At 52.3% G+C, this 27901-nt stretch overlaps 2 protein-coding genes across 18 annotated transcripts in view; both read right to left on the bottom strand.

Annotated features, from left to right (window-relative positions):
• The window catches only part of SFXN5 (sideroflexin 5), a 122687-nt gene extending 109311 nt beyond the window's left edge, over positions 1-13376 (bottom strand). For 2 of the 14 annotated variants that reach the window (XM_049096192.1, XM_025453559.3), the window contains exons 1-3: positions 12853-13365; positions 9050-9103; positions 2309-2377 (exon numbers count right to left, since the gene is read on the bottom strand). In XM_049096192.1, the coding sequence (XP_048952149.1) occupies positions 2309-2377; positions 9050-9103; positions 12853-12954 (225 nt within the window). In that variant the 5' untranslated portion in view covers positions 12955-13365. Of the gene's footprint in view, positions 1-2308; positions 2378-2771; positions 2921-9049; positions 9104-11722; positions 12064-12852 lie in introns of those variants that run through there. The other 12 variants (XM_025453566.3, XM_025453564.3, XM_025453565.3 and 9 more) reach the window with 12 other exon arrangements.
• A 1238-nt stretch (positions 13377-14614) lies between these two features.
• RAB11FIP5 (RAB11 family interacting protein 5) overlaps positions 14615-27901 on the bottom strand; it is a 37050-nt gene continuing 23763 nt past the window's right edge. For 2 of the 4 annotated variants that reach the window (XM_035700719.2, XM_025453556.3), the window contains exons 4-6: positions 20448-22469; positions 17020-17209; positions 14615-16735 (exon numbers count right to left, since the gene is read on the bottom strand). In XM_035700719.2, the coding sequence (XP_035556612.2) occupies positions 16532-16735; positions 17020-17209; positions 20448-22469 (2416 nt within the window). In that variant the 3' untranslated portion in view covers positions 14615-16531. The remainder of the gene's footprint in view (positions 16736-17019; positions 17210-20447; positions 22470-27901) is intronic. The other 2 variants (XM_035700720.2, XM_025453557.3) reach the window with 2 other exon arrangements.

Here is a 27901-nt window from a genome sequence, read left to right as displayed (position 1 = left end):
TATCTAGTTTTGCACCATTCCAGAGCTTTCTAAAAAGACACATAACCTAGGCCAGGTAAGTAGTTTCTCTAGCTTGGTGCTTTTCCAAACTTTTATATAGTCACATTGATGACTCCTTAGGAGAATCCAGACAGAGCTCAGAGTACAGCAGCCTTGACCTTAAAAGGGGCAGGTAAAGTCAGTCAGTAAAGTACCTGAGCCCTTTGTCCATGCTGAGTTCCAGTAGTAAACCACATATCAGGGTAATTCCCACTTTTCACATTACTGGGCTACTCTCCCAGGCCCCATTGGGATTGTTCTAGGCCCAGGTGCCCAGAAGGCCTTCTGCTGCTTTCTATCATGACTTTTACCTCCCAGAGGGATCCATTCCTGGGCTGAGGCAAGCCAGTGCTCAATACAGAGAAGATGTGTGGAGAAGTGCTGCCAACACGGTAAGCCAACTCAAAGGCTCAATGTCTTTCCTTGGGATATGTGGGGACCCAGCATGAGAGCTCAGGCCCTCTGCCACCTGAGTAATCTTGGGATTGTTACCCGACCAGCATGCAAACTGGTTAAGAATAAGGGTTCTGGAAATAAGCTTACCTGGATCATACACTGGCTCCACCATTAGCCAGCACCATGTGTGTATGATTTAACTTCTGCTTCTTTATCTGTAAAATGGAACTTAGAATAATATTCACCAGGATGCCTGGGTGGCTCAGTGGTTGAGCGTCTTCCTTCGCCTCAGGGTGTGATCCTGGAGTCCCAGAATTGAGTCCCACATCGGGCTCCCTGCATGGAGCCTGCTTCTCCTCCCTCTGCCTATGTCTCTGCCTCTCTCTCTCTCTCTTTCTGTGTCTCTCATGAATAAATAAATAAAATCTTAAAAAAAGAATATCTACTTTGTAGGGTTGCTTTGAGTTAATCTTGATGAGCTAATGCATGTAAAACACTTGCAAACCTGCCTTGCTCACAGTAAGTGCTTAACAAATATTTGCTCAAGTGCTCAAAAATATTTCACATATTTTATATGTGCATGCACTGCTATACACATACAAAACCTATAAAAACATACTTCTTATGAAGGCTGAAACAAATCTGGCAATAAATTTAAATTTGACAATTCTACATCTTGGTAAGGATATAGAGCAACTGGAACATTGCAGATGTAGGGCCACTCTCAACAATGGTTTGGCAGCTTCCTATGAAGTTAAACGTACATTTACCACAGTTACCATATGAGCTAGCAGTCCCTTTCTAGTTATTTACTTAAAAGAATTTTTTTTCTTTTTCTTTCTTTTTTTTTTTTTTTTTTTGCTGCAGACATTGGTAATTTATTGTTTTAGTCCAAACATATTCAAAATGGAAACTCAAAAAAAAAAAAAGGAAACTCAGATTACTTTTCTACCTGAAACAATTAAACTAGATTCTACTAAGATATAATGCTTAACACATTACAGCAATAAAGATGGTAATCCATTGTCTTCTATATCTACTAAAACCAAGATGGTAAAGCCAATTTGGTTGCAATAGTGTCATAAAGATAGAATATTAGCATCAAACAAAAATAAAATAAAATATGTCCACACAAAGAATGCTCATAGTATTTTATTTATAACAGCCCCAAACTGGAAACAGCTTCGGTGTTCGTCAACAAGTAGATGAACAAATTCTGCAAAGTCCTTTAAACGGAATACGACTCAGCAATCAGAGGTCACCAACTATTGATACATGCAGCCACATGGATGAATCTCAAAAGCATCATGCTAAGGAAAAGAAGCCAGATGTACAAAGCTACATACTGTAGGATCCCATTTATATGACATTTAAAATAGGAAAATGGTAGGGACAGAAAACAGATGAGTGGTTGCCAGAGGCTGGCAGGAGCAGGGGAGAGCAACTTTATAAATGAGCGTGCACGAACATCATAGGGTGATGGAAGTGTCTACAGTCTCATAGTGGTGGCAGATACATGATTATGTTTGTCAAAACTCAGAACGGTGCACATACAAAAGGTAAACTACACCTTAAGAAACCTAACATTAGCTGCAAGAGGAGGGAATTGGGTACTGAGAGTATATAAAGGATACTTTTCATTCCACTGTAACACACCTGTACCATCTGAACTTTGTAATGAGTGTGTCGTTCATGTACTGGGTAACAACTTTATTAGAGTTTGGAAATAATAATGATGCTGTATATCTACTTTGAAGGGATGTTGTAAGATGCAAATGGAATGAGACAATGTGTATAAAGTATACACAGAGATGACCCATGGATCTTCTACAGTGACAAAGGGCCTCCGCTGAGAGTGACACCCATGACTTACCTCAGTGACAAAGAGCGTGCGAGGATCGATGATATCCAAGAAGTGCCTGAGGCGACCATAGAACGATGTCTGGAGAAGGGGTGGGAGAAGAAAGTAGATCAGCTGCCATCAACCATCCTCCAGCCCCTAAGGACCACACCCCAGAGCTTACCCTTACCATTGGGGTCCCACAGCCCCCAGGACTCCCCACTGATGACTGCCAGTGAGGCCTCACTTCTTAGTGACTTGAGGACAGCTTTCCAAGGTCTGAAGGGTTTCTAATGTCAACTCATACAGACCATTAAGACACTGGATGACTGTCCCAGGTCCTCTTCAAAAGGTCTCCCATTTTCTCCCTTCTCCCAAATCCCTGAGATTCGCTCTAAGCCTTCTCCAGTTCCCAAGCACTAGTAAACACACAGGCTGAAGGTGAGGTCTGGGCCCAGCCCTCTCCAGTCTTTCCTGGGTACCACAGCCTCCCTACCTTGCTCTGGACCTCTCAAGTGATGCAAGTTCCCTCTCCAAGGTGCAGCCTAGGCTCCGCCCCCAGAGAAAGCTCCCCACAGGTAAAACTCAAGCATGACAGTACCCAGCTCACAGCCTTCAAGCCCTTCTTTACCCATAGGCCTGGAGCTGCTATGAAGCTCAGGACAGGGGCCTGCTTGCCCTGGCCTCGCCCCAGAGCAGGGGCCCCTGAAAAGGAGGGCTTTGTGCAAAGCAGGCCACAGACATTAGCCCACAATGAAAGGAAACCGAGCAACGAGTAACCTTGCTACTGGGCCCTCTTCCCATAGGGAAAAAGCCAAGCTCAAGGGGGTAAGAAGATGCCAAGCTGGAGGACAAAGGGGAAGCTGCAAACACTGGGGGTTCATGCCTCACTACACTCCAGGCTCTGCCCCAAATCCTCCCTGGAACCCCACAGCTCCCTCAGCACCATCCTCTGCTTGGTGAAGGAAGCAGAAGCCTCTACACTCCCTCCCTTCCCTTGCTCATTAGGACACCAGACCCTACAGCCAACTTCTGCTACTTTCTCTTCCCAATAAAAATCCTGCAATAGTCCTCTGTGCATACCACGCCCCATGCTGCCTCCACTCTCTGCTCACCCCTTGCATGGAGCACCCACCCTCTCCACCCCCTACCTCCACATTCACAGACCAGATCAAGCCTTGGCACTAGTCCTTAACTACAACAGTTGCTGCTCTAACATCTTATAACTCAAATGGCCTAAACCATTTCCCCACTTATACACAATGCTCACACTGCCATCCTAGCAAAATTTCCCCCTAAATATTTAGTCTAAGGAAACAACTAGAGATGTTCAAAGGTGTGGTCAGATGTACATGCTGACGATGCCCACCACTGCATTCTTTATAAAGATGGATGGTTCAGTAAGTAATGGTCCATTCATACAATTGATCACTATGAAGCCACCTAAAATCATATTTTCAGAATTTATGACATGAAAAAATGATTATGGTTTCATGAAATGCATACAACTAGAGTAATTCCAATTTAAAAAACAAGGAGATAAATAGAGCTAGATGGACAGTATGTGAATAGCAAAGACACAGAATGACATCCAGACCCTGTTCTACTAGAATGAATCCAGGGGTCCTTAGAGAAGTGACAGACTCCAGAGCTGGGGAAGAGAAGAGACAAGATGAAACTGGTTCATCTTTTTGTCCCAGAAAGTAATGAAACTGCCAGCCCACAGAATGATGGGGACATGTTAAAAGGACAAAAGAGGAGCAGATGGACATTATGTGGCTCTGGATGTGACACCTGGGAACTTCATGATGTCACTCAAATAGTATTCTGGAGGGACTGCATCTAATCATGAGTAGACATCTGGCCAACCCAAATTGAGGAACATTCCATAAAATAACCAGCCTTGTTCATCAAATATGTCAATGTTATGAAGACAAAAACTGAGGAATTGGTCCCCATGAAAGGAAACTAAAGAGAAAGACAACTAAATGTAATATGTGATTCTGGACTGTATCATGGGAAGATACTCTCAAGGACATTACTGAGACAATGGACAAAATTGGAATAGGGATCATTGATTAATAAAAGTGTTCTATCAATATTAGATTTCTGAATGTCATAACTATACTTGAGGTTATTCCTAGACACCAAATGTTTGTACCCCTCCCCAAATTCACATGTTCACGAATGAACACCCAATGTGATGGTATTTCAAGGTGGAACCTCTTGGAAGCAGTTAGATGAGGGCAGAGCTCTCACGAATGATATTAGTGCCCTTGTAAAAGAGACCCCAGAAGGCCCCCTGGTTCCTGTCACCGTGTAAGAACACAGAAGATTGCTGCCTGTGACATAAGAATCAAGCCATCACCAGACAACGAATCTGCTAGTGCCTCGAACTTAGACTTCCCCACCATTGTGAGAAACTCGTTTCTGTTGTTTATAAGCCACCTAGTCTATGGTATTTTTTCAAAGATTTTTTTGTTATTTATTTGTTCATGAGAGACACACAAAGAGAGGCAGAGGCAGAGCCATAGGCAGACAGAGAAGCAGGTTCCTCATGGGTAACAGGAATAGGGATGATTTTTATTTCTTTTTAAAATGAAAAAAGAATCAGCATTCTGTATAATATACAGAATATTCTTTTTTAAAAATATATATTTAATTTAAAATACTATCTAATATATTACTTGATTACAAGATCCTGAAGGAGGTAGGCTTCTGGATGTTCTTTCCATATCCTCATGCTCTGTGGCTCCTAGTTTCCTGTCTCACACCTAGAAGGGGCCTCAGCAGCATACCTGCCACAAGAATGAATAAGTGGGCAGGTGAGCAGCCTGTGGCCTGAAGGCTGTCTAGAAGGGATGGAGCCCAGGCAGGGCTTCCGAGGGAGAGACTAGGGATGGAAAGGCGCAACAGTATGGCAGTTAGTGGCCCAAGGAGGGAAGAGGAACGCAGGGCCAGAGGTGAGGGCCTGGAAGGGGAGCAGCCAGTGGGAAGCAACCTCTTGAAGATGGTCCAGGGGAGATGTCTAGCCTCTGATTGCCCTGTGGTCTGGCACTGTCTTCATCCCGTCCTAGCTCTGCTGGCCCGCTGCATCACTCTCCACCATGGCCACTGAGAGATGGTCCTGTGTCAAACACTTTGCTCCACAGATATCCTCACCTTTTTCTGAGCTGGACTCAGGATCCATCACAGTGAGCAAGTGTTCGAGAAGCCGGGTCCCTCAAGAAAAACAAAGAACTACGAAATACCATGATGAGAACTTAAATGAAGCATCAAAGGTATGGCCCAGGGCCAAACTTACAGTCTGACAAAGTCACGTCTCCTGACTCACTGCAGTGAGGGAGGCCACACAGCAGAGGAACTGTGGGACGCATCACCAAGCAAAAGGAAAAATCGAGTCAGTATAGAATTCTGGGCAAAGATGGAGTAAAAATCAAAGGACACAGTGCTTTAAATAGGCTCAAAGCAAAGCAAAGCTTTGGGGAAGGGGGTCCATCTAGGTCTGGACTGAGAAATGGACACAGGGTCTGGTTTCCTTAGAAACTATAAAATTGGAATGCCTGGATGGCTCAGTGGTTGAGTATCTGCCTTCAGCTCAGGGCATCATCCCTGGGTCCCACATCAGGTTCCCCACAGGGAGTCTGCTTTTCCCTCTGCCTGTGTCCCTGCCTCTGTGTCTCTCACAAATAAATACATAAAATCTTTAAAAAAAAAAAAAAAAGGAAACTATAAAATTAAGATAAATGTGGAATGTTGTGTCCAGAAACTGCCTATTTGAAGCACTGCCCTTGGGTTAATTCTCTGAGTCCTAGTGACTTAGACACACCTATCAAGAGGGGGATGTTTCATTCCTATTCATTATTTTAAACAGCAAAGTTGCTGGCAACCCTTAGTCTTGGGAAACGCAAATGCACGATGAGTAAGGAGGTGTGGTCACTCAAAGAAGTAAGTAACTGGGACACTTTACAGCTGCAGCAGGTCCTGGTGAGAACTGCTGATTCTTTGTAGAAGAATCAGACAGATGTCTGTCATTTCAGACTGAAAAATGGCAGAGAAGGGTCTTAGTCTCTCAGGATGAGTTCATTTTTATTTTCTTGAAAGTTTTCAGTGTCTGCTTTTTTTTTTCCTCCCCTCCAAAATTCAGCTCCCATCTTTCTCCCTATCAATCAGTGGATGTTTTTCCCTTGCCTTCTTTACCGGACCAAGGAGTCAGCCAAGTGGTTCCTTCTCTTTCCCTTCACAAGAAAGGTGAGTCAGCTTCTTCTCAGCAGGACCTGTGACATGAACAGCAGGCCTTGGGTGCAGCAGCTGAGGGCCAAGGCCTGAAGGAAACTGGCAGCCCTCCATATATACCTATACCAGACGTTGAAGTCACAGCTCTTCCAGATCAGGAGTAAAATAGGCACTAAACCTATATAGCCCAAATGCAAAAAGGCTGAGCCACCTCAGCAGTCTTTAGCCAGGCTGTGCAATGAAACACTGGGCAGCCCCAAAGGAGGTCTTCCACCCAGGGATTCAACTTCTATTGGCTGGGGTGGGTTCCAGGCATTGGTGTCCATTTAAAACCCGCCCAAGTGATTCTAATGGGCAGCAGGGATTGAGAGTCACTGGACTAGAAGATGTTGACCCTATCTGCAGCACAAACCACCTCCAGGACCAGCCTGGGAGACAGTCACTCTCCAGCCTATAGGATGTAAATGATTAAGACACATAACTACCTGCAAGGCATCATCATTCTGGAACCTGAGTTCAGGCAAACTGTATAAGAAACCTCCTTCCCACCTTCCAGTTCTCAGCCCTCACACAGCTCTCATCCTGGACATGAAGAGTGCACTTTCCTGTTCCAGCCAGATCCTCCCCCACAAGGAGCCCTGCGCAACCCACCTGCTATGCAGCCTCAGTTCATTTCTGAGTCTCCCATTCACACACAAAGCACACTCACACCCCCTGTCAGCCTAGCAGCTAAGTGACTCTCCCAAAGGAGCAAGGAAGTTGAAAAATAAAGCAAACCAAAAAATCCAACTTATTTCTGGGTAGACTAAAACACAAATGGAAAGCAGCACATGTATTTGCTCCCTGTCCTAGGACCCAGTTTGCCAAAAATGCTGTCTGGGCCCAAAGCACGTTCAGGAGAGCAAATGAGCAGGAAAAGGAAAGGAGGAAGAACACAGGTCACAGAGCTTCCTGAGGAGCTGTCCTATTGTCTTCTTCCCCTTCACTAGACAATATGGGGCAGTGGTTAAAAGCATGGACTGAGGGGCGCTTGGGTGGCTCAGTCGGTTCATTATCTAACTCTTGGTTTCGGCTCGGGTCATGAACTCAGGGTGGTGAGGGTGGACTCTGCTTAAAATTCTCCCTCTCCCTCTGCCCCTCCCCCTCCTCTCTCCCTCCCTCTCTTTCTGTCTCTCAAATAAATAAATAAATCTTAAAAAATAAAAGGCATGGCCTTTAATTTATAGGAACAACAGGGGACAGAAGAACAAGTTAAATAATACCACAGAACTGCCATTAGCCATGTTCAGCATGAGAGAAGCTCTACAAGACGGACAACACAGTTTCTTCAACAAATAGAAAAAAAGAAAGAGACAGAGAAGGAGGACCAATACATGAGTCAAATATAATGTGTGGACTTCTGGGTTTCTGATTCAAACAAACCAATTATTTAAAAAATGGTATGACAATCATGGAAATGTGAATACTGCAAAGGACCAAATGTTTGTACTGCCCCCCACACACAGACACACACAAAGTCATATGTTGAATCTTTTTTTTTAAATTTTTAAAATTTATTTATGATAGTCACACACACACAGAGAGAGAGAAAGAGAGAGAGAGAGAGAGAAAGAGGCAGAGACACAGGCAGAGGGAGAAGCAGGCTCCATGCACTGGGAGCCCGACGTGGGATTCAATCCTGGGTCTCCAGGATCGCACCCTGGGCCAAAGCCAGGCACTAAACCGCTGTGCCACCCAGGGATCCCCCCATATGTTGAATCTTAACTTCCAATATGAGTGTAAGTGATGGTATAGGTGGTGGGGCCTTTGGGAGGTGCCCTCATGAATGGGATTAGTGCCCTTATAAAAGAGACCCCAGAAAGATCTCTCCAACTTTTCTACCATGTGATGCTATAGCTAGAAGGTACAGCTGATGAACTGGAAAGCCAGCTTTCTTTCTTTTTTTTTTTTTTTTCTTTTTTAAGATTTTATTTATTTATTCATGAAAGACACAGAGAGAGAGAGAGAGAGGCAGAGACACAGGCAGAGGGAGAAGCAGGCTCCATGCAGGGAGCCCAATGTGGGACTCGATCCCAGGACTCCAGGATCACGCCTTGAGCTGAAGGCAGACGCTCAACCGCTGAGCCGCCCAGGTGTCCCAGAAAGCTGGCTTTCATCAGAGTTTGCCGGTACTTTGATCTTGAACTTCCAGCTTCCAGAACCGTGAAAAGTAAATTTCTGTTGTTTGTTGGCTACCCCATCTAAGGTATTTGTTATAGCAGCCCAAATAGACAAAGACAAATTGTGACTGGTTTTAAAATAATTATTTTAGGTGTGTTAATCGCACTGTGCTTATGTTAAAATTAATTTAAAAAAAAAACCCTCTGATACCATGTGAGAAAGAAGGCATTTCACCTCTGTGATATTCTTCCTCTAAAACTCAATCTCAGTCTAACCATGAGGGACACTAGACAAACCCAAATTGAAAGATATTTTACAAATTGCCTGACCATTACTCCTCAAAACTGTCAACGAAAAGTCTGAGAAGCTGTCACATACCAGAGGAGGCTGAGACATGACAACTAAATGTACTGTGGGATCATGGATGGGATCCTGGAACAGAAAAAGAACATTAGCATAAAAAATAGTGAAATCCAGTAAAGTCTAGAAGTATAGTTAATAGCAATGTTCCAAAGTTGGTTTCTTAGTTTTGACAACTATACCAGGGTCATATGAAATGATAGTGTTCGAGTTATACAGGAATTCTGTTATCTTTTTGTCTTCCATAAATCTAAAATTATTCTAAAGTAAAAAAAAAAATGTTTTTAAAAGAGTCCTTATTTCTTAAAGATACCTACAAGCAGGTACAACTAAATGATTGACTGGGCATTGCTTTGAAATAATTCATTGGTTGGAGGGCGTCTGGGTGGCTCAGTCAGTTAAGCAGCTGCCTTTGGCTCAGGTCATGATCTCAGAGTCCTGGAATAGAGCCCTGAGTGAGTTGGGCTCCCCACTCAGGACTCCCTGCCCAGTAGGGAGCCTGCTTCTCCCTCTCCCTCTGCCCCTTCCCCCCTGCTTGTGCGTGCTCTCTCTCCCTCTCAAGTAAATTAAATCTTTAAAAAAATAAAATAATTCATTCGTTGGGATTGGGGGCATATAGATGAAATGAGGCTAGCCTCACAGTGGCAATTGTTGATGCTGTGACGAGTGGATCATTCTTTGATGACTGTCTCCACTTTTGAATGTCTGCAAACCTTAATAAAACAAAGATCCTGGAGCCAGAATGCCTAGAAAGTGAGTTAATTTGCCTGTGTGCTGCAGGTTCCTCACCTATCATATAATGGATAATTGTATCTGACTCATAGAGTTGTTGTGAAAGTTCAATAAGTTCAATATACCAAAAAGTTGGAACAATGTTTGGCTACTATCATCATCTTATGGAGGAAAAGATGGTCAGAGACCAAAGCCCAGCAAGGCAAGCCATCTTTCTCTACCCTCTGACACTACTCAACATCCTTTCTCCCCCAGCCCTCTTGCACAGAGATCCTTGAAGGATGGAAGAAAGGCCCTGGGGTGACACTACGGGGGTAAGAAAAGACTTCTGCACCCAGGCTTGCAGAAAGCAATGAGACCAGTTGGGAACTGAGGGTGGTATCCCTGGAGTGGGCTCTGGGAATTGAACCCTGGATTATGAGCCATTCAGGGTTCTAGTGGCTGAAAGCAGCTAGTATGGTGGAAACGAAGCTTCAGGGTGGGGGTGGGGGTCTGATTTCAGGAAAAAGAGGTCACCTGGGGTGGGCCATGAGGGACTTTGGGGCCCCTTCAAAAGTGAGGTCTTTATCTCAGAAGCAGGGGGAAGCCACTAGAGAGTGTTTAAGCGTGTGGTGGGGGTGGAGGGGAAGGAGTCACCTGATCAGACCTGCATTGTTGAGACTGCCAAGTAGAAGGAGGCCTTGGAAGGGGCCCAGAGTGGAAGCAGGGAGACCTGTTAGGCTTCCACAGTGGCTCAGGACATAGATAGATAATGGTAGCTTGGTCTAGGATTCCAGCAGGGGAGACCAGTGAATTTGAGAGCTGTTTTAAGAGACGAGAAGTCTGTGCCTCTGGTTGTATTTGGAGGGTGAGGAAGAGAAAGAGAAGTATGCAGGGACTCGCAAGTTTCTTGGGAGTCAACTGGGTGGCAGTTGGGTTGCCTGCACAGCAGGGAGTGGTATGGGAGGAGCAGGGGGGTGCCAGGGAGCGGAGAGAAGTTCCTTAACATGGACAACCACCTCCACTGTGCTTTATGCAGGTCACTATGCTGGAGGAAGGGAGCTTCCAGAGCAAATACAACGAACACTTTTACTGCCCTCAAGAACTGTGCCAAAAAGAGATAGACCAACAATGGCCGAATGGAGTGATCTCAAATGTGCATTTATGGCTCTAGCAGTGATCACAGCAAAGGCCTCAGTCCAAAGCCACTGGGAAGTTCTTAACAACTGTGTGTTGTGTGACTGAATGTCCCAGAACAGGTACCAGAACAAAGACAACCCAGAAATCTTTATTCAGCACATGACCATGTGTCTAGCCCCACCTCGGGGTAAGATGGAGACAAGGAAGGGCAAGATCAGCTCCTTCTCTCAAAAGATGCACACCAGTGTTGAGGAGAACAAGTAACCACACATTAGTATTAGAGGAACACCGGACAGAGTGTCACTCAGGGTGCCCTAACAGGATCCCATTTGGGGTGGCCAAAGTGGGAAGCAGGAGAGAGTCAGTGATCTCCCACCAGGGGTAACACCACAGGAAAAAGGGAGTAAGCGTTTCCAGAGAAGGGGGCCTGCATGATCCTTGAAGAATGAGTAGAATGTGTGTGTGGAGGGCTGGGAAAGGGGGACAGCCAATGAAGGGTCGCCGGGGTCCAGGCAGAAGCACCCCTGACAGTCCGGCCCAAGGCGGCATCCTACACTGGCAGGTAGATGCCTGTCTCGCCTCGGACATGGACATCGACATGCTGAGATGGTTTTTCCTTTTTTTTTTTTTTAAAGGAACTAAAGTCCTGTTTTAAAAACAGTAAGGACATTCTCTCAGAAGGCTGGGGAAGCGGGGGCGGGGGCAGTTCCTTAATTATCAGCAAAGCTCGGTGCACCACTTTGCTGGAACCAGTCGCTCTCCCACACAACCACCACCATCCAAAAAAAAAAAAAAAAAGCAAACACGAAACACACACACACAAAAAACCACCACACCGACCTTTGTACAATTTCTTTCTTCCTGCAAACTTCTTTCCGTCCACCTCCGCTGCCCCCACCCCAGGCAAGCCCTGGTCGCGTCTTTCGAGCCTCTTTGCCCTCCTCCTACTAAAGTCCGCTTGGTCGGCGCTGGAGGCGGTGGAGGCCGGAGGGCGAGAGGCTGCCCGAGGCGTGGGAACGGCCCCTCCGAGCCTTCGGTCCCGGCCGCACGTCCCGCCCGCGGGTTCGAGCCCCATCTCCGTGGCCCCGTCGGGGGCCCCCGAATAGAAGGGCCAGTCACCCCGGTCCGCAGAGACCGGCCGGGCCGGACGGAGCCGCGCGCTCGGCGGCGCCAGGACCCGGGTGCCGAGACCCGCGGGGGAGGGGGCGCCGGGGGGGAGGGGGAGGGACCCGGGTACGCGGACTCTCGCCACAGCCCGTGGCCCCCGAGGATGACACAGCGTTTCCTCCGCACCCGCCTCTCCCCGCACATCCTCGTTCCATCCCCGCCGGCACCTGCCGACCAACTCGCTGCGTCAGCGAACCCCCGGCCGGAAGGGACAGGGGTCGCCGGGCCGCGGGGTGCCCTCGGCCGGGGGCCCTAAACCGTCGCGCACTGCGGGCCCGGCGTGGGGTCGAGGGCTGGGAGCAGGACCGCGGGGTGCACCGGGCGCTGCCCGGGGAGCTCCGCAGCGGCTCGCAAGAATGCCAGCCCCCACCCAGGGAAAGTTGGAAGGCATCTCTGTCACGCCAAGTCGTCCTCCGGGGCCGCGGCCGAACTTTCCGCCGCGAGCGGCGGGCCGCACAGCCCAAAGCGACCCTGCAGCAGCCGCTCGGACCCGGGCGCCCCCGAGCCCCGGCAGCGACCCGCAGCGGCCAATCGCCGAGCGCCTCGGGCGGGCAAGGCTGGAGCGCGCGGGCGGCCGGCGAGTGACGGCGCGGGCGGCCAATGGGGAGCCGCGGTGGGAGTCCTCGCCCCTCCCGCTCGCCAATGGGAGACGGACGGCTGTAGCCGAGGTCCCCGAGGCAGTAGCTGCCGGCTCCCCGGTGGCCGCGGGTCAGAGACCCCGGGACTAAAGGGGGTTTTGGAGAGGAGTTTGCTCGCCCTCCCTGGGCCACCCGCCGACCCTCAGACCGTAGCCCGGCCCTCACCTGCTGGAAGCGGGGTTTGCCCAGCTGGAAAGGAGGTGCATCGGTCGAGGTGTTAGCGGCACTAGCCGCTGCCGCCGATGCTGTAGTCGCTGTATCCGCCATGGCCACTGACGCCTGCAATCTCCGGCCCTTTTAAAATGTCCCTCCTCGGCCCCCGCCACAGCTGCTTCTCCCGATTGGCCATAAGCAACCGCAGCGAGCCGGAGGCGCAAGGGCTTGTGGGGAGCGTAGTTTTTCTCGTCACGGCGCTTGGCAACCCTGGACTGCGGAGAGTTGCACGGACTCAGACCCGGTCTCGGTTCCCGCCGCCGGTTCTGCAGGGCTCGGCAGTATGGGAAGAGTGTGCGTGTACGACTCTAAGGTCGGGGCTTTCCCTCGCCGGCTACCTGCCCCTGGAAGCTTGGCCGCGGAGGGCATCTCTCCTGAAGCTCTAGCCCAGAAGAGCCCTACTCAAGCGGGTCCGACCCGGGCCCCGAGGGGTAGGGTCACTCCCGGAAGGCTTTCTGCAAGGACTTGCACTGCGGAATCAATCCTCGTGCAGATTCCTCGGTCGCTACCCTGCCCCTCCCCTTGTGCTCTCCGGCCACCCTGGCACTCAGTTCCAGGAGCGTGCTCCCCGCCCCTGACCCTTGAACAATTCTGTACCCAGAAAACTCTAACTTTTTATCTTTGCCTGACTCTGGCTCTCCTGACCTCAGCCTAAACATTGCGTTTCCCGATCCGTTACCTTACTGCCACAAAACCCACTATATGCTCCTATAGTATCTGACACTTTTTTGCAGCCCGCACACTTAACAGTCATTGATGGCTTTACATGTGTTTCCATATGTGTGGGTATAAGGTCCATGGGACAGGAGGTGTGACTTTTTGATTTACTGCTAAGTACTCAGTGCCAAGCTTAGGAGGACTCGAAAACAAGGACTCAAATATTTATTGACTATGTGAGTTAAGCAGTGGGAGCTTCAAGAGCCTCGGCATGTTCCACTTCCTTTGTCTAACTAAGGAAGATACCTCCCCAGCTTAATTCCCAAGCAGGAAGAGAACTGGGAGTGGGGAGTCGGGTTCAGTAGTGTTTATTAAACACTACAAGGACCTTAGGTAAGAGAGGGTAATCCGTATCACAGAGCAAGACACTAGCAAGGATAATGAACGCGCTTGTGCAGAACAATTTTGGTATATGTACTGCCGAAGCAAGCACTACACTTGTGCAGAACAGAGTAGAAGATTCCCAGCTGAATTACTTGGTCAGCAAGCCAGGCTGGGGGGAGGGGAGGGGAAGCTGCCTATTTTACTATCCAAGAGGTCAGTAGAAATAATTTTGACCTTAGGGAACCCTGTTTTAGGTCCTTCATCTCATGGTGAGGTACAGTGTTGGCCCATGCCTGCTCGTCTTTCCGAACAATGCATGATCTATAGAAGTCAGTTCCTCATCCATCAACAAGAACTACCAGAAACAGACTATATTCCTAAAGCTGGAGAGAGGTGCTAAGAAGTCATGGGAAGCACATGCTCCCAACTAGACTAAGTGATCTCAGAATTAAGAACCAAGTCTTTTTCCCCCTATATTCCCCCACAGTACTCCATAAATGTGGGTATGTTGGCAAAGAAAAGACTGAATCCAAGCCACTGGGCAACACTGTGCTGCTGCCCCTGGTGTTAAGACAGAGGTGGTGACATCCCCAAAACCCCATCACCTGCCTTCTCCCCCAGGGAAGCTTCCTTTCCTTCATCAATCGCAGCAGGAACACAAGAGAGTCACCGGCAGTATATGAACTTTTTATTCTTCATAAAGTGCTCAAAACATGAAGAACAAGCTCTTTATCAACAGGAGTTACAACCAGGAAGACAAACAGCAAAGCAGAATCGTGCCTGCTCTCTGCCCACCCCACCTGCAAATCTCAAAGTTGTGGCCAGGAGCAGAGACAGCCAACCAGAATCTTGGGCTTCAACTCAAAGCCCTTTCAGAGACATCCTTGCCCCGGGCACTTTGGAGGCTCACAAAGACGAGCAGAAGATGGGGTCAGGGCTGGTAATGAGTAGATCCCAAAAGAATATGTAGTGGAAGAGTGCTCCCCTTCCCCCCAAGAAGAGACACCTATGTGACCCCAAATGAACCCCCAGAAAGCATGACCCAAGACCTAGACACCTGTGGACACTTTCCTCAGCTTTGATGGGTAAATTTTAGAGTAGATAACATAGGGGCTTTCCCCTCATGTGGGGAGCTGCTCTGCTTCATCCTGGCAGAAGTAGTCACCCACAGAGCGTATCTCCTTCCAAGGCTTTCAGAGAGATCACAGAGGCCCTCTCAGGAAGAAGAGGCAGTCCTAGAGGGGCTGTCAGAAGCTTCTACCTCCTTGCTGGGCCAGAAGTATCCTCCTTCAGCACCTCCTCACCCCAAAACCTTTGCTAAAGCAGAGTACCCCAAGTCACTAAAGGTTCCCTTCAGATGCCATGGGAAGCCTGCCATGTTTTCTGCAAGCAAACCAGGGGCTGGGCCAAAGGACGGACACTTCATTTCAAGGTGCACTGCAGCCAAGCCAGGCAAGGCCATGGGGTAGGAGGGACAGGTTGGGAGAGCAGCTAGTGGATGACAGGAGCCCTTCTTAGTTGGGGCTGAGGGAGGAGGAAGAAGGTGGCAAGAAAGTTAAAGGAACAGTGGCAGCTTCGCCAAACCCTTAACAGAAATTAATTCAAGGGGAGGGGCACAGGGCACAGCAAGGCTGACCCATCCTCCTTTCCCATTTCTGGGCCCTGACAGATCTGGCCCCATGTGCTCAACAGGAAGGGAGGGGGCCACCAAGCAGAGGGAGAGGTCTACATCCAGAGGCTCTTGACCCCACCCACAAAAGGCACATTTTAATTGGTTTCCAAAAGTTCAAACCCTGCAGAATCAGAGTTTTGGCATCTGGACAGGCAACAAAAACAAAGGTGGAGGCTTGATCCCCAGCATAAGCACCCCGAAGCCCTGAGGCCCATGGAGGGGCCCACAGCTTGGAGGTGTGCAAGGAGGTGCTCTCCCCACACTTGCCCCAGCTCTCCACACATTCACACGTGACACTCATTGGGAAGATGAGAAGGAGGGGGTAGCCTGGAAGACACATCATCTCCCTCCATCCACACGGCACTCGCTCTGCAAACTGCTGGAAACACACATCATCAGGACACAGCAGACACAAGACCAGATCACATAGGCTCCTTGCTCTCACGGGAACAGACATGAGGCTCCCGTAACTGCAAAATGGGCAGCTTGGTTCCTACCACAGCCCCAGTAATCCCTCCAGGGGCTAGAGGCAGGTGAGAATAAAGATTTAGCCTTGGATGAGATGACTGACCATTGTTGTGGGGTAATAAAGTGTGTCTCGGATGCCGCATCAAATTGCAGCACCCCCCTGTTCTGACTTGAGGGCTAAAGCCTTCGTTCCAATTCCCTGGAGCCCCCGAAACTAAGGGATACGAAAATAGGTAGGTGGGAGAGACCCAGGGCTCCCAAAGACACACACGTTACACGGAACCTGATGCTTCCAATCCGAGTCCAAAGGGTCCCCCTTCTGGCAACCCTCATGGAGGCAGGAGGGAGGGGAGCAAGTGACAACGGAGGACAGACAGCAGCCTGCCTAGGTAGAGTGAGTTCAGCGGGAGGGAGGGCACGCCAGTCCTGTTTGGGCAGGGATGAGGAGGGCTACTTAGGGGGGTCCGGGGGGATCTGCAGCAGTGTGGGTGAGGTCTCCATGATCCGCACCAGCAGCCGATCAATGTAGCTCTCCAGCTCCTGCACATGCTCGTCCCGCTGGCTCAGTTCCCGCTCTCGCTGCAAGAGCAGGCTGATGAGCTCGTCGTGGGTCAGGTGGTAGTACTTGGCCGACTGGTCCAGCACACCTGAGTCCTGAGGCCAGGGATGAGAGTGAATAGGGCAGCCTCGGGCCCACCAGCCCACCTGCCCACTCACACCCAGGCTTCACCCCTACAAGCCCCTCCCCACCCCCAGAGCGGCCTCTGCCTCCAGTGCAAGAGACAGCCTAGCTGGCTTCAGAGCTCTGGCATGGGTGACCAGGCCTGCTCTTCCCTCCACTCTGCCTAGCACCCCGCTCCTGCCCTCAGGACGCCTGACCTCTCTCCACAGTACCACGTGTCTGGTCTGACACCCCCAGGCACTGGGCTGGGTCTCACCTTGAGCCTCTTAGTGTCCACAGTCTGGCCAACGTGGGGGGCTGGAGCCACCGGCTGAACGCTGCCAGATGTGACTGTCTTGAGCTTCTCCAGCCCACTGCTCAGAGCTGTGCTCAGACTGGAGCGGGACTGCTTCTTGTCTGGGCTGCCCTCCAGGGAGGCGGCACTGAGCGGCTTCACAGGGTGGGGGCTGTGGAGACAGAAAGGAGATGCATGATGGGAAGGGGTAAGGCAGCACAACGAAACCATGGGGCCACATTCTCTGCCGGGCCAGCAGGCCTGCTGGACAGAAACCACCACTTGGTGGTGGCCGCCCTACATGGCCAAGGCCATGCACCCCTCTTCCTGCCTCACTGCTCTCCTCACTCACCCCACTGCCTCCCCCCTTATCCACTTTTCCTCAGAAGCCTGCTGGCCCACAGCCTTCCCTGCACCTACCGCCAGGCTTTACCAGGGCCACTTCTATACCACCCCTCCTTCTTCCATATTATAACCCTTCCCTGGGGGACTGACCAACCTTCCAGTTTCCCCATTCTCTCAGGACTGGAGATTTCCAGGCTACAGGACTGGTCCTCGACCAGCCATCCACCCTCAGCCACGTCCCATCTCCCCTTCCTCCTCACCCAGCCCCCCACCCCAAGCATGTAGACTGCATTCTGTCTCTAGAAGTTCTTACATTTCATTGATTCCTCAACCTATCCGAACAGGACATTGGCCCTGCCAGCCCATCACAAGTGTTCCTGCTCAAGTCTGCCAACCCCTCAGCCCTCAACTTACTGAGCTTTCTTCGGAGCTGACACTTGGATCACTACTTCCTTTGGCCTGCTCTCCCTCATCCCCACGCCCCCCCCCCCAAGACTTCCATCTGGTTTTCTGACCTCTGATAGTCTCTTCTCAGTCTTAACTGCTAGCCTGCCCTTGGATCCCTCCCTTCCCCTCCACAGCTCCCATCTCCAGCCTGTACCTCAGCCCTGAGCAGTAGGCTCATATAGAGTTGGAGGCTGGCTCGCTCCACTCCGGGTCCAGCTTGGGCACCTCACACTTGCCGCCACATTTGTCCTTTCCTGTGTCCCTCTCAGTAGGTGTGTGGCTCCAGCCAGACACGTGGGAACCCGTCTCATTCCCCCACCTCTGCTCCAGGGCTAAGAAACATCCAACCCTGTTGCCTCTCACCTTCCCTCGCACCATCCCCTTCTCTCCAAGCCAGTGCTAGCTAAACTTCCTTCAGCTGCAAGTGCTAACTCACCTCCTTGGAGGGAGTCTTGCCCACCTCCAACCACTCTGTTCTGCTGTGGCTTTGATGATCTCAGCCTCTCCAACACTTAAGCGGCCTTTACTGGCTCCCTACCAGGTAAGATAACATAGTCCTTAACAGCATCCGGTCTTGCCCTTTCCTTCTGCCTTTTCTCCTCCACACAGTGCAGCAAACCAGGAAATGTGCTCTTTCTCACTTTCAGGCTCTTACAAAAACTGTCCCTCTGCAGACCACTGGCCCTTCACCTGCTGGCCTGCTAACTCAAACATGGCCGGCATGTTTCAAAGGGCAAGGCCACTTCCTCTAGGAAACTTCCCTGATTCCCCCATGCTGACTAAAGTGACCCCCCCCCAGCACCCTGTGTCCATGACAGGTATGCCAACTGCAAGCATCAGGCCCCCGAATCAATTAATCTTTCCCCAAGGGATCTCTTAAAATCTATGCTTACTTCACAGAGGAGTTGGACCATTCAGAAATAGGAAGCAAAATGGCTTAGCCCAAGGCCCTGAACTCCACTGGAGGGACAACCCAGGCCCAGAGAGGCCAGCTCTGCTACTCAGATAGGGCCCTGGATTCAGTCTCACAGCTGGGAAGGGTGGCAGAGAGGCCAGGTAGGGGGCAGACAACAGGGAAAACAATATATCTCCCCCCACCTAAGAGTCTGCATTAGAGATGGGAGCTTAAAAGCTGCTCTAATGCTACCTATGTACTGTGCCTAGGGAGGGGAGGAGTAGCCAGGTGGCATAAAGAAACCCTGAACGTCTCCTGGGCTCTCAACCTGATTGTCCCCAAACATTGGAGGGACCCTGGACCCCAAAGCTCTCAAGGACCCCATTTCCTCCTCTGAGAAATGGCAAGAGCTCTATTTGGCCCATCCACTTCATGATGGAAGGGACATGCTGAATTCAGACATGAAGCCAACTCTGAGGGCAATAAACCTTCCCAAGGTAGTGAGTATAATTACAAGTGAGGCTGGAATACAGCAGGGCCAGCTAAGGACACTGTCATCACAGCAAGGAAGCTGTAACCACCTCCTCTCCCTCACCTCTGGGAACTGCTTCTCCACCCACCACTGGAGCAGCAGCCAAGGGGAGCCCAGATTCCTTCCCTCCCACTTCTCATATATCAGCATGGGCCCCTGGCCCAGCTCTTCATGGGTGCACTTCTGTCTTCTTCACTGGATTGGGAACTGTCCAAGCCTATCTCGGGGACAGTGTCTTTCATCTCTATCCGGTGCCTGACACTTAGTGGATGCGCAGTGAATTTGGACAACTAAATGTATAAGCCTACAGGCCAGGAGCCTGTCCTGCTCCCCAAGACCCTCACCAGAAAAATTGGCCCCCTCTGTTCCTCCCACTTCTTCACACTGGGCTCCTAGGGGACTAGTGTCTTTCTGGACTTTGCTGCCCCTACAAGCCCCAAGTGACCTGTGTCTCCAGACTTCAGCTCTAGTCACCCCTCACCAGTCAACCCCGTGAGGTCATAGCCTCATAATTCTTCCCAAACAGACCAATGCCACGGTGATCACACAAGCATCCAGAGTCCACCTGGCATAGTCCTAAGCACACTGGGACCACCCCCTGAAAAGGCAGGCACAGACCCAAATCAATAAGGCACCCGATGGGGCTACAGACCCCTTCTTCTGGGGGTGGGGGCACAGTAGTTTCATTTTTCTTTTTCTTTTCTTTTCTTTCTCTAAATAGCTCTTGGGCTTTGTCTCTGACCTCAGCATTGGTCCCTCCTCTGGCTGCCTTCCACAGACCACTGCCCTGGGCCTGCTGTAGATGATGTGGCCCCCATGTAACAAGTGTCACTGCCCCCAGCACGCAGCTCCCCTTGCAGCTGAGTGCCTGAGATCTTATCCTCCTTCCCTTGCCAGCCCGCACTGGCTCAGCCCACTCCATTCCTCACTCCCTGCACCTCACCCACATCCTCCTCCAAACCCCTGGTTGGTGGGGTACTCTGCTTGTCTGAGGACCCAAAGAGCAGTTTCAGAGCTGGTGCCACAGAAAGGCTCCTTTCTTCAAAGCCTCACCTCTCCTGCCTCAGGGTAAAGGAGCCCTTCATCTGCTCCTGGACAGGCTGAGGCTGAAATGTGAACCTCAGCCCCTGGGCTGCTTTGCCCCCCTCCTCCCATCTCCTCTGGTAGAGTATTCTCAGGGTGACAGCTCACCTGGCACTGGACTGTGGCTCCTCAGCTAGTCGTGTCTCCAAGGGCAGAAGCACAAGCGGGGAGGCTGGGATAGTTGCAGCGTGGTCCTCCCCAAGTGGGGCAGGGGAGCCCCCAGGGGAGGAGGCTGGCTCCCCAAGGGTTGGGGAGGAAGAAGTCAGAGGCCGAGCTCCAGGCAGAGGAGAGCATGGAGGGCTGGGCCCCCCATGGCAGTGGCTGGCCCAGGGTGGCAGAGGGGGTGGTGGAAAAGCAGGCTCTGGGGGGGTGGGCAGCTCTTCTGGACCAGAGACGATGGAAGAGTCCCTGGACCCTGGAGGGGATGTGAATGGGAGACTGGGGGGGTCTTGGCTCCTTTGAGACAAGAAGGGATTCAAAGCATCCTCCTCTGAGGTGCAGAGGCCAGTGTGTTGGGAGCTACCTGGCAGAGACTCAAGCCCCTCTCCTACTGGTCCCTGGATCTGGGTGTCAGGACCCTCAGGGCTTTCTCCTTTCTCCGGAGCCCCCCAGATCTGCTGACTCTGAGGAGCCAAGAGCTTTGAGTAACTGGGTCTGGGGGTGGGACCCTCAGGGCAGCCAGTGGGCAGGGATAAGGAGGGCCCAGACACAGGAGGGCTGATACCCTCCACTACATCTTCCAGGCCTGGACCCCCCAACAGGGTTCCAGAAGAATGGCTGTCAGACTCTGACCCAGGTGTCTCGCCCTCCTCCTCGGCCTCCTGTGGACCAGCAACCAGTGTACTTGGAAGGTCGTCTTCTCCTCCTGTCTCTGCCCCCCTGCTTCTCAGCCCCCCTGCAGCTGCCACCACTGCCGCTGCCTCATCCTCCTCCTTCTCCTGGGAATCTGAGGGTGTGAAGAGGCGTGGTGGCTTGGGAGGTGGCCTGCTGGGTTGCGGTCCCTGGTCGGACACCTGCTCTGGTTTGGACTTTGCCTCAGGCTCCAGCTCCGGCTCCGGCTCCGGCTCCGGCTCCAGCTTCAGTGGGGGAGGCCCCTCACTCCCCCTGGGGCTCACAGGTTCTGGTGACTCTGGCTGCATCTGGGGAGGAGGCAGCTCATCGGACTCTCCCCGCAGGACCAGTGAGGACATCTCAGCTGCAGGAGAAATGGTGACCACATCCCAAGGCCACGAATCCTCGACTGTGTTGAGCTCATGCAAAAGCTGGCCTTCACCTTGAGAGGCCTCTTCCTGGCCCTCAGGGGTGTCATCTGTGCCAGGCAGCCTTTCCCACACACTGATCACTTCTGGGGAGCTAAACAGAGACGTCGCGCTGTCTGCTGGACTCTGCCCTGCTTCCCCTCCTGGGGCCGGCGGCTCCCTGTCTGCTTCAGAGTCTGAGGCTCTCAGGTGCTGCTGGGCTGACGTAGAGGGCAGAATGGGCCCTACAGACCCGAGGGGCCCTGGGTCAGCCACACTGGAGCTCTGGCGGTCCAGTCCCAAGTCCAAAGGCATCCTGGGCTCCAGTCGCACACTGCTCCCACCTCTTCCTCCTCCCCCAGGGTCCCCCCGGGGCTCAGATGCCTTCACTGTCATGACCCCACGGCCTTGCTCTTGCAGCCCAGTCACCTCCAGCCCCACTCCTCCTGCAGGGGCCAGGATCTTGCTCCTGGCCTCTGGACGCAGCCTGCTGGCAGCAAAGACGTTGAAGGTGTCTTCCCACTCAGGCGGGGCTTTCCCAGGGGAGGCCAGGGGGGTGGGGCTGGCCCTGGAGGCACTGGGGAGAGAGGGAGCAGGTGAAGGAGAGTTTAGTGCTATGTCAGCTAGGAGTTCCTCGAAGAAAGGGTTGCTCTGCATGGAGGTGAGGAACGGGTTGGTGAGACCCAAGAATCCAGATGGGGTAGCTTCGGGGGCGGCGGCAGAGGCAGCAGCAGCAGTGGCAGCAGCGGGGGAGGCGGCTGCAAAAAGGTTAGTGCTTAGCATGGGAGCAGCGGTGGGAGCAGGAGTGGGGAGGACCGGAGCACAGGGGGAGCAGGGGAGGTGGTGAGGAAGAGCAGCTGGGTCAGGTTCTACCTGAGGAGACACGTCCAGGCTGTGGAGGGAGACAAAACCATGAGCCTCCTGGTTAATGCCAAGACTGGAAACGCCCCTGCTGAACACCACGCACCTGCCAACCACCACCCCCACCCCCGCCTTGGCAGAGCTACCACATGCCACACCCACACGGGCTGGGCTCAGGCATGTGAGCCAAAGGACAAAGGGAAGACCCCAACATGTAATATTATGAGGTGCTGCCGAAGGAGGAAGATGCTGGCCAGAGCTCATTTTATCCCATCTGCAGCCAGGATCCCAGCCTCAACCAAGTGCTCTTCCACTGACCCATAGGCTGAAGATTTGACTCAACACCAGACTTATGCCCACAGAACTAATCAGAAAGTGCCTTATATCCCTTTAAGGACTAAGAGAGGAAAGAAATACTAGCTGTTTGGAGGGGATAAAAAGACCGGAGAAAGGCCAGGCCTAGAACACTGGACAAATCCAGCGCTAATCGAACCCAGCAGGGCCCCTGGAATTCCGACTGCTGGAACAGATGGGTTCTACTGGCCCCTTGCAGAAACAGGAGGTAATGATGAAGCAGGCATCAGACATGACAAAATGTCAATTAAAAAGAACCCGCCTTTCTCGTTTCTTGGAAGGGGTACCATAACCTGCTGAGGATATCTACTATCAGGCGTCCACATGGCCCAGCACCCCACAAAGGGTACCCTTCACCAAGGGACCAGCCTTGAAGGCAGCGCTGCTTGGGAGATGAAGGCTGGCATCTGGCAGAAGCAGCAACTCTGGATGTCACCAGGGGCCTCCTGGGTGCCCCCCACACACAGAGGGACCGCCTATTCCCCTGGGAAATCCATTCCATGGCAGTGGACCTACACCCTCACTGACACTAGAGAACACTGGTTAGCCTTCAGGACCCCTCCAGGGTCCTCTCCAGGAGGGAGCATCCCCTGCACTTGCACTTCACCTTTCACCTATGGTGCACAGCTGACTTGAGGGGTGTGAGCAGGAGCAGACTCTGAAACTAGAGCTCTTGGCTTCCCCTGGACAATCCCAGGAGACAGTGCAGGTAAGGGGGGCCCCACTTCCCAGTTTTAGCATTCTGACAGTGATTTGCAGCTGCCTTGCAGCTGGGCCCACCTGTCAGGCCCAGACCTGGGTGGCCTCGCCTACTGCCTGCTTCTTATCTTCCAGCCCCCCACTCTAAGGCCCAAGACCTCCATTCCATGATCCCTGTCCAGCTGAAAATGCTGGGGAACTTCTATGCCTCCATCTTCTCCACTCAAGCTGCTGCTTTTCTCATGGGGGAAACAGAGGGCAAGCCTGGGGGTAACAGAAGCCAGGCTTTACCAGCCAGCCCATAAAGAATGCAGGTTGGGGTTGGAAGGGCATCTCTAGAAGGAGGCCAGGAAGTCTGGAGCTCACCAGGATTCTTCTGGGAACCAGGGCCCAAATAGAGCAGGCCACACACAGAGCTGGGCAGAGGCAGGGCCAGCTTGTCTACAAACACCAGGGGAGAGGGGTTGGGGGCAGGTAACAGGAAGGAGTCTAGTTCAACCAGCAGCAAAGGTGGCCTTCCCAAGATAGTCTGTGCATCTGTGATCTCAGCCTCACAGGTAGGGCACAACCAGGTTCCAGACCCTGGGTTTCTCTTAAGAATCCAGCTTCCAGAGACCCTCCTGACTCTTTTGCCCTATAACTCCCCATCCCAGGATGACTTCTCAGCCTCATACTACCACCTAGAGATTGGGGGGGGGGAGTGAGGTAAGAGAGTCCCATTGACTCCCACCCCACCAGGCTTCCCAGCACAGCTTTGCCTCTGTGGTCCTGACATGGCAAAGATATTGAAGAAGGGCAAATCCTGGGCCCAGAGTCCCAACCCCACAAATGTCCCATCTCCCTTTGCTCCAAGTAGGGCCACAGACAAACCCAGGCATCGGTGCTGACCTCGGGGACCACAGAGAGCCACGTACCACTGCCATGTGGGTCCTGGCCCTGCCGCCATTCTGCCCGCCACTCCCCCATATACACTGGAGCACCCATAGCAGACACAGCCCAGACCTGCCAGCAGGACCCAGCCCCCAGAAACTGGGCTACTCTAAGCCACCTCTCTCCAGTCCCCTTCATTACAAGTGGCCAGAGGAGTGTGAAGGGAGAAGGCTCCATCAACACTAAATGGCACCTAGTTTAGCTCTGCACACTGCTCCCTCCACCCCCAGCCTTGGTCTGGCTCTACTCACCCTTGAGGTCTTACAATGATCTGGCTAGCAGTCAGAACTGCAAGGCAAGAGACCTGCAAGAGACTCTCCCTTCCACGGGCTCCCCAGAGGTACACACAAACCCGTTGGTATGGAACCAGCGAAGGGCTTTCCCTAGAGGAAGGGACTCCAGGTGCCAGGCCCAGTAGATTCCCAAGAGAGCATCCTGTCCATCCCTCCTACCCAGTAACAACCTCCCCCCCCGCCACCCACCGCCTCCCTTGCCTTGCTCCACACCAGGTACATACTCTGAACGTTCTTACTTTAAAACGTCCCCTCCCTGCCCTCCATCTGGCACAGGTCAGAGACACTTTCCTATGTGTGGTTGTCTCAGCATGTTATGCTCTGAGGGCAGCACCCATTGTGGCAGCCCAGCACAGCACCATCCCCACACCATGCAGAGAAGACTTCAATGGGTACTGACTTGTCTTCTCCTTTAGGAACAAAGTGGAGGGAAGAAATCAGAAGTCCAAATGTCTCTGCCCCTGCAACCTGAGGGAATAAAACTTCGGGGCCTACGGCAACCTGTCCCTTAATGCAGGAAGCACCTGTTCTCTCTTGACGGCCCCCTTTGCTTCAACACTGCCGTTGCTGGGCAACTTACTACATCACCGGGTGGCCTCTGTGGCTGGAGGCCAGGGTTCACTGGTGGTCAGCTCTTCCTTAGGCTCACATGAGCAGTGTGTCCTTGTTATTCTCACACACTGGTCCCAAAGGCAGCAGGTGGGTCTGCAAAGGCTCTCCACCAGACAGTCCCTCAAGATGCCCAAGCCAGCCTTGGAGGCATATGTCCCCAGCCCACATGCCCTTCAGCCATCCCTCCTAAGGCATGGTCTGGTCTCCTGCTGCCCTCCTGAAATGTGCCTGACACCCAGGAAAGGTGTCCAAGAGGCTGGACATATCCTCCCCGATCATCTGAGCACAAAGAGGTGACAGACGCCCAGGAAGCTCTAAGTAGGGACACCACATCTTTTATCTTCCATACCAGGACATTTTTAATATAGTACAAGGGCAACATTAACTGTGCCAGGAAAACAGGCACGAACAGGATGGATGACCACACTAACTCGAGGCCACTGGTCACATATCATGTCCCTCACTTTACCCCACTGGGAATGCCACCAAGACTGAGCTTTCAGCAGCCACTGCACATTCCGGGCTCATCAGGACCTCAATGTCACCACTTCTGGTGAGGGGCTGGGACAGATGCACAGACCACCAAAGGCCACCACGAGACACCTGCTCCCATGTTGTACCACATTTACTCCAATTAAAAAATATTTGCATGCAACACTTGATCCCCCCCTGTACACAGGGTTTTATGGTTAGTGTGAAGAGGAAGGGGCAGGTGGGCTCTGGTGGCCTGCCCACAGGGAGCTTATACTCTGAAAGGGTCAGAGCGGGACAGACACAAAGACAACCCTGTTTGGCTCTGGTGAGTTTATCACGGTTGGTCATGACAGTCCTCAAACACACGGTAAGTGGCTGGTGCCGCAGCTCAGAATGCATGGCTCACGGCAGGGGCCCATGAGCAGGGCTGAGTCCCTTGGCCCAGATCTTAGTCTCAACTACAGCACCCCCTGTCCCGCCCAGGCACACGCAGCCATGGGATTCAGCCAGTGAGGACCAAGTCAGGACGAAAATGAGAGCCATCTTTTCGGTGCCTTATACTCCCGTTCTTTCTCTTCCAACCACTGACCGCTCCAAAAGCAGCAGCTTTTTTCTGGATACTGTGCACCCAACACATGATAGCTTCAGGCCTCTCCATGGGGCACCAGTGCCATGTGGGAGCACTAGAGGGCGCCGCTGCCCTTTCCAGTGAGGAACACCCAGCAATCCCCAATGCAGCCCGGGGGGCACAGGCACCACGAGCCCCTGGGTCTGCGCACAGACCCTGGAGCCCCAGCAGGGAGATGCAGCTATCTTCACTCACTCCAGTTTCCTGATGTCAATGAACTCATCTCTCATTCTCTCCTCAAAAGCCCAGAGCAAACCTCCCGGGCAAGTACCAATAGTCGTTTCTTCCAGGCCACCTTCCCAGCTCTGTGAAGGCCCAGGGCCAGGGTGATGCGGACAGACTCCATGCCCAGGCCTCACACCTGTTCAGGTCAGCCCCCTGTACCCAAAGAACCTTGCCCTTGCAGCCTACGCCCTCAAATGAGCCCCAGGGATGGCAGGAATCCCTGGATGCCCTCCATCCTGCTGAGGACAACCTCAGAATTCCAGAAGGCAAAAACCTCAGCTTCCTTATGTCCATCAGTGACCCAACTTCTCTGGACTCTGAAGGGTGAATGGGAGACATGGAGACACAGGAGAAGGAAAACAGAGGCTATAAGCAGGAGTGATAACAACCCCAACATCACTTAAAGTCATGGCCTACAGGAGTCTAAGCCCAAAGCCTGGGCATGAGCATACAAATGACCTCACAAGAGGGGGGAGGGGGGGGTGCTGAGATGATCCAAAGACAACAGTGCTGGGCCCGTGGTCTGTGTTCCATCTGACTCAGGCCTCCAGCTCCACCCAGAAGATGCCACCTCCCTCCATACTACCACCCACAAATATCTCTAAGTTGTCACAGGGCTACAGGCTCAGCCTGGGCTTCTGAGACAGGCCCATCCCCTTCTTCCCTATCTTCCCTCAGCTGCAGGTGGCCAGCAGTTGCCCTGAGGTCTGGTGAGCAGTGGCCGGGCAGCAGGGACAGAAGCGATGTTCCCAGCAGGGGAGGCAAAGGGCGTCATCACCCAGAGACTGATTCACCGCACCTGCCCATTTGTGAGGTGTACGGGGGTGCTGCCAGGTGGCCAGGCCTGAACCCAGAAAGGCCTGCCATTTCTCTCCCTGCCCCTCTCAGTGGACTTGAATTTCACAAGGAAAGAGAAGAACCAGGACTACAGGAGTCTTCTCCCCTCTGCTGAGGAATGGCTATAGGAGCCTCTCTCGACCCTTCCTTCGCTCCCCACCTCCGGCCCATAGACTCATCAGCAGGGAAGGGGCAGGCTCACTGAGAGCAGAAACAGCTGCCCCACCACAATGGCTGTGGCTGCCACGATGCTGCCTGTCCAGGGCCAGCTCCAGGCCCTTGGGACGCAGGGACATCGGCTCCTAGGACCTACACCTGGTGGCCCTCCCTCAACCTGCTGGACGGTGCAGCAGCCTCCCATGGTCAGACTTAGGAGAAGATAAAGAGCCAGGGTGGGGGGTCAGGGCTGGG

This window comes from Canis lupus, chromosome 17 (genome assembly GCF_003254725.2).
Source record: "Canis lupus dingo isolate Sandy chromosome 17, ASM325472v2, whole genome shotgun sequence".
NCBI lineage: Eukaryota > Metazoa > Chordata > Mammalia > Carnivora > Canidae > Canis > Canis lupus.
The sequence above is the reverse complement of the archived record's forward strand: the minus strand, read 5'-3'. Positions and strand labels throughout refer to the sequence as shown.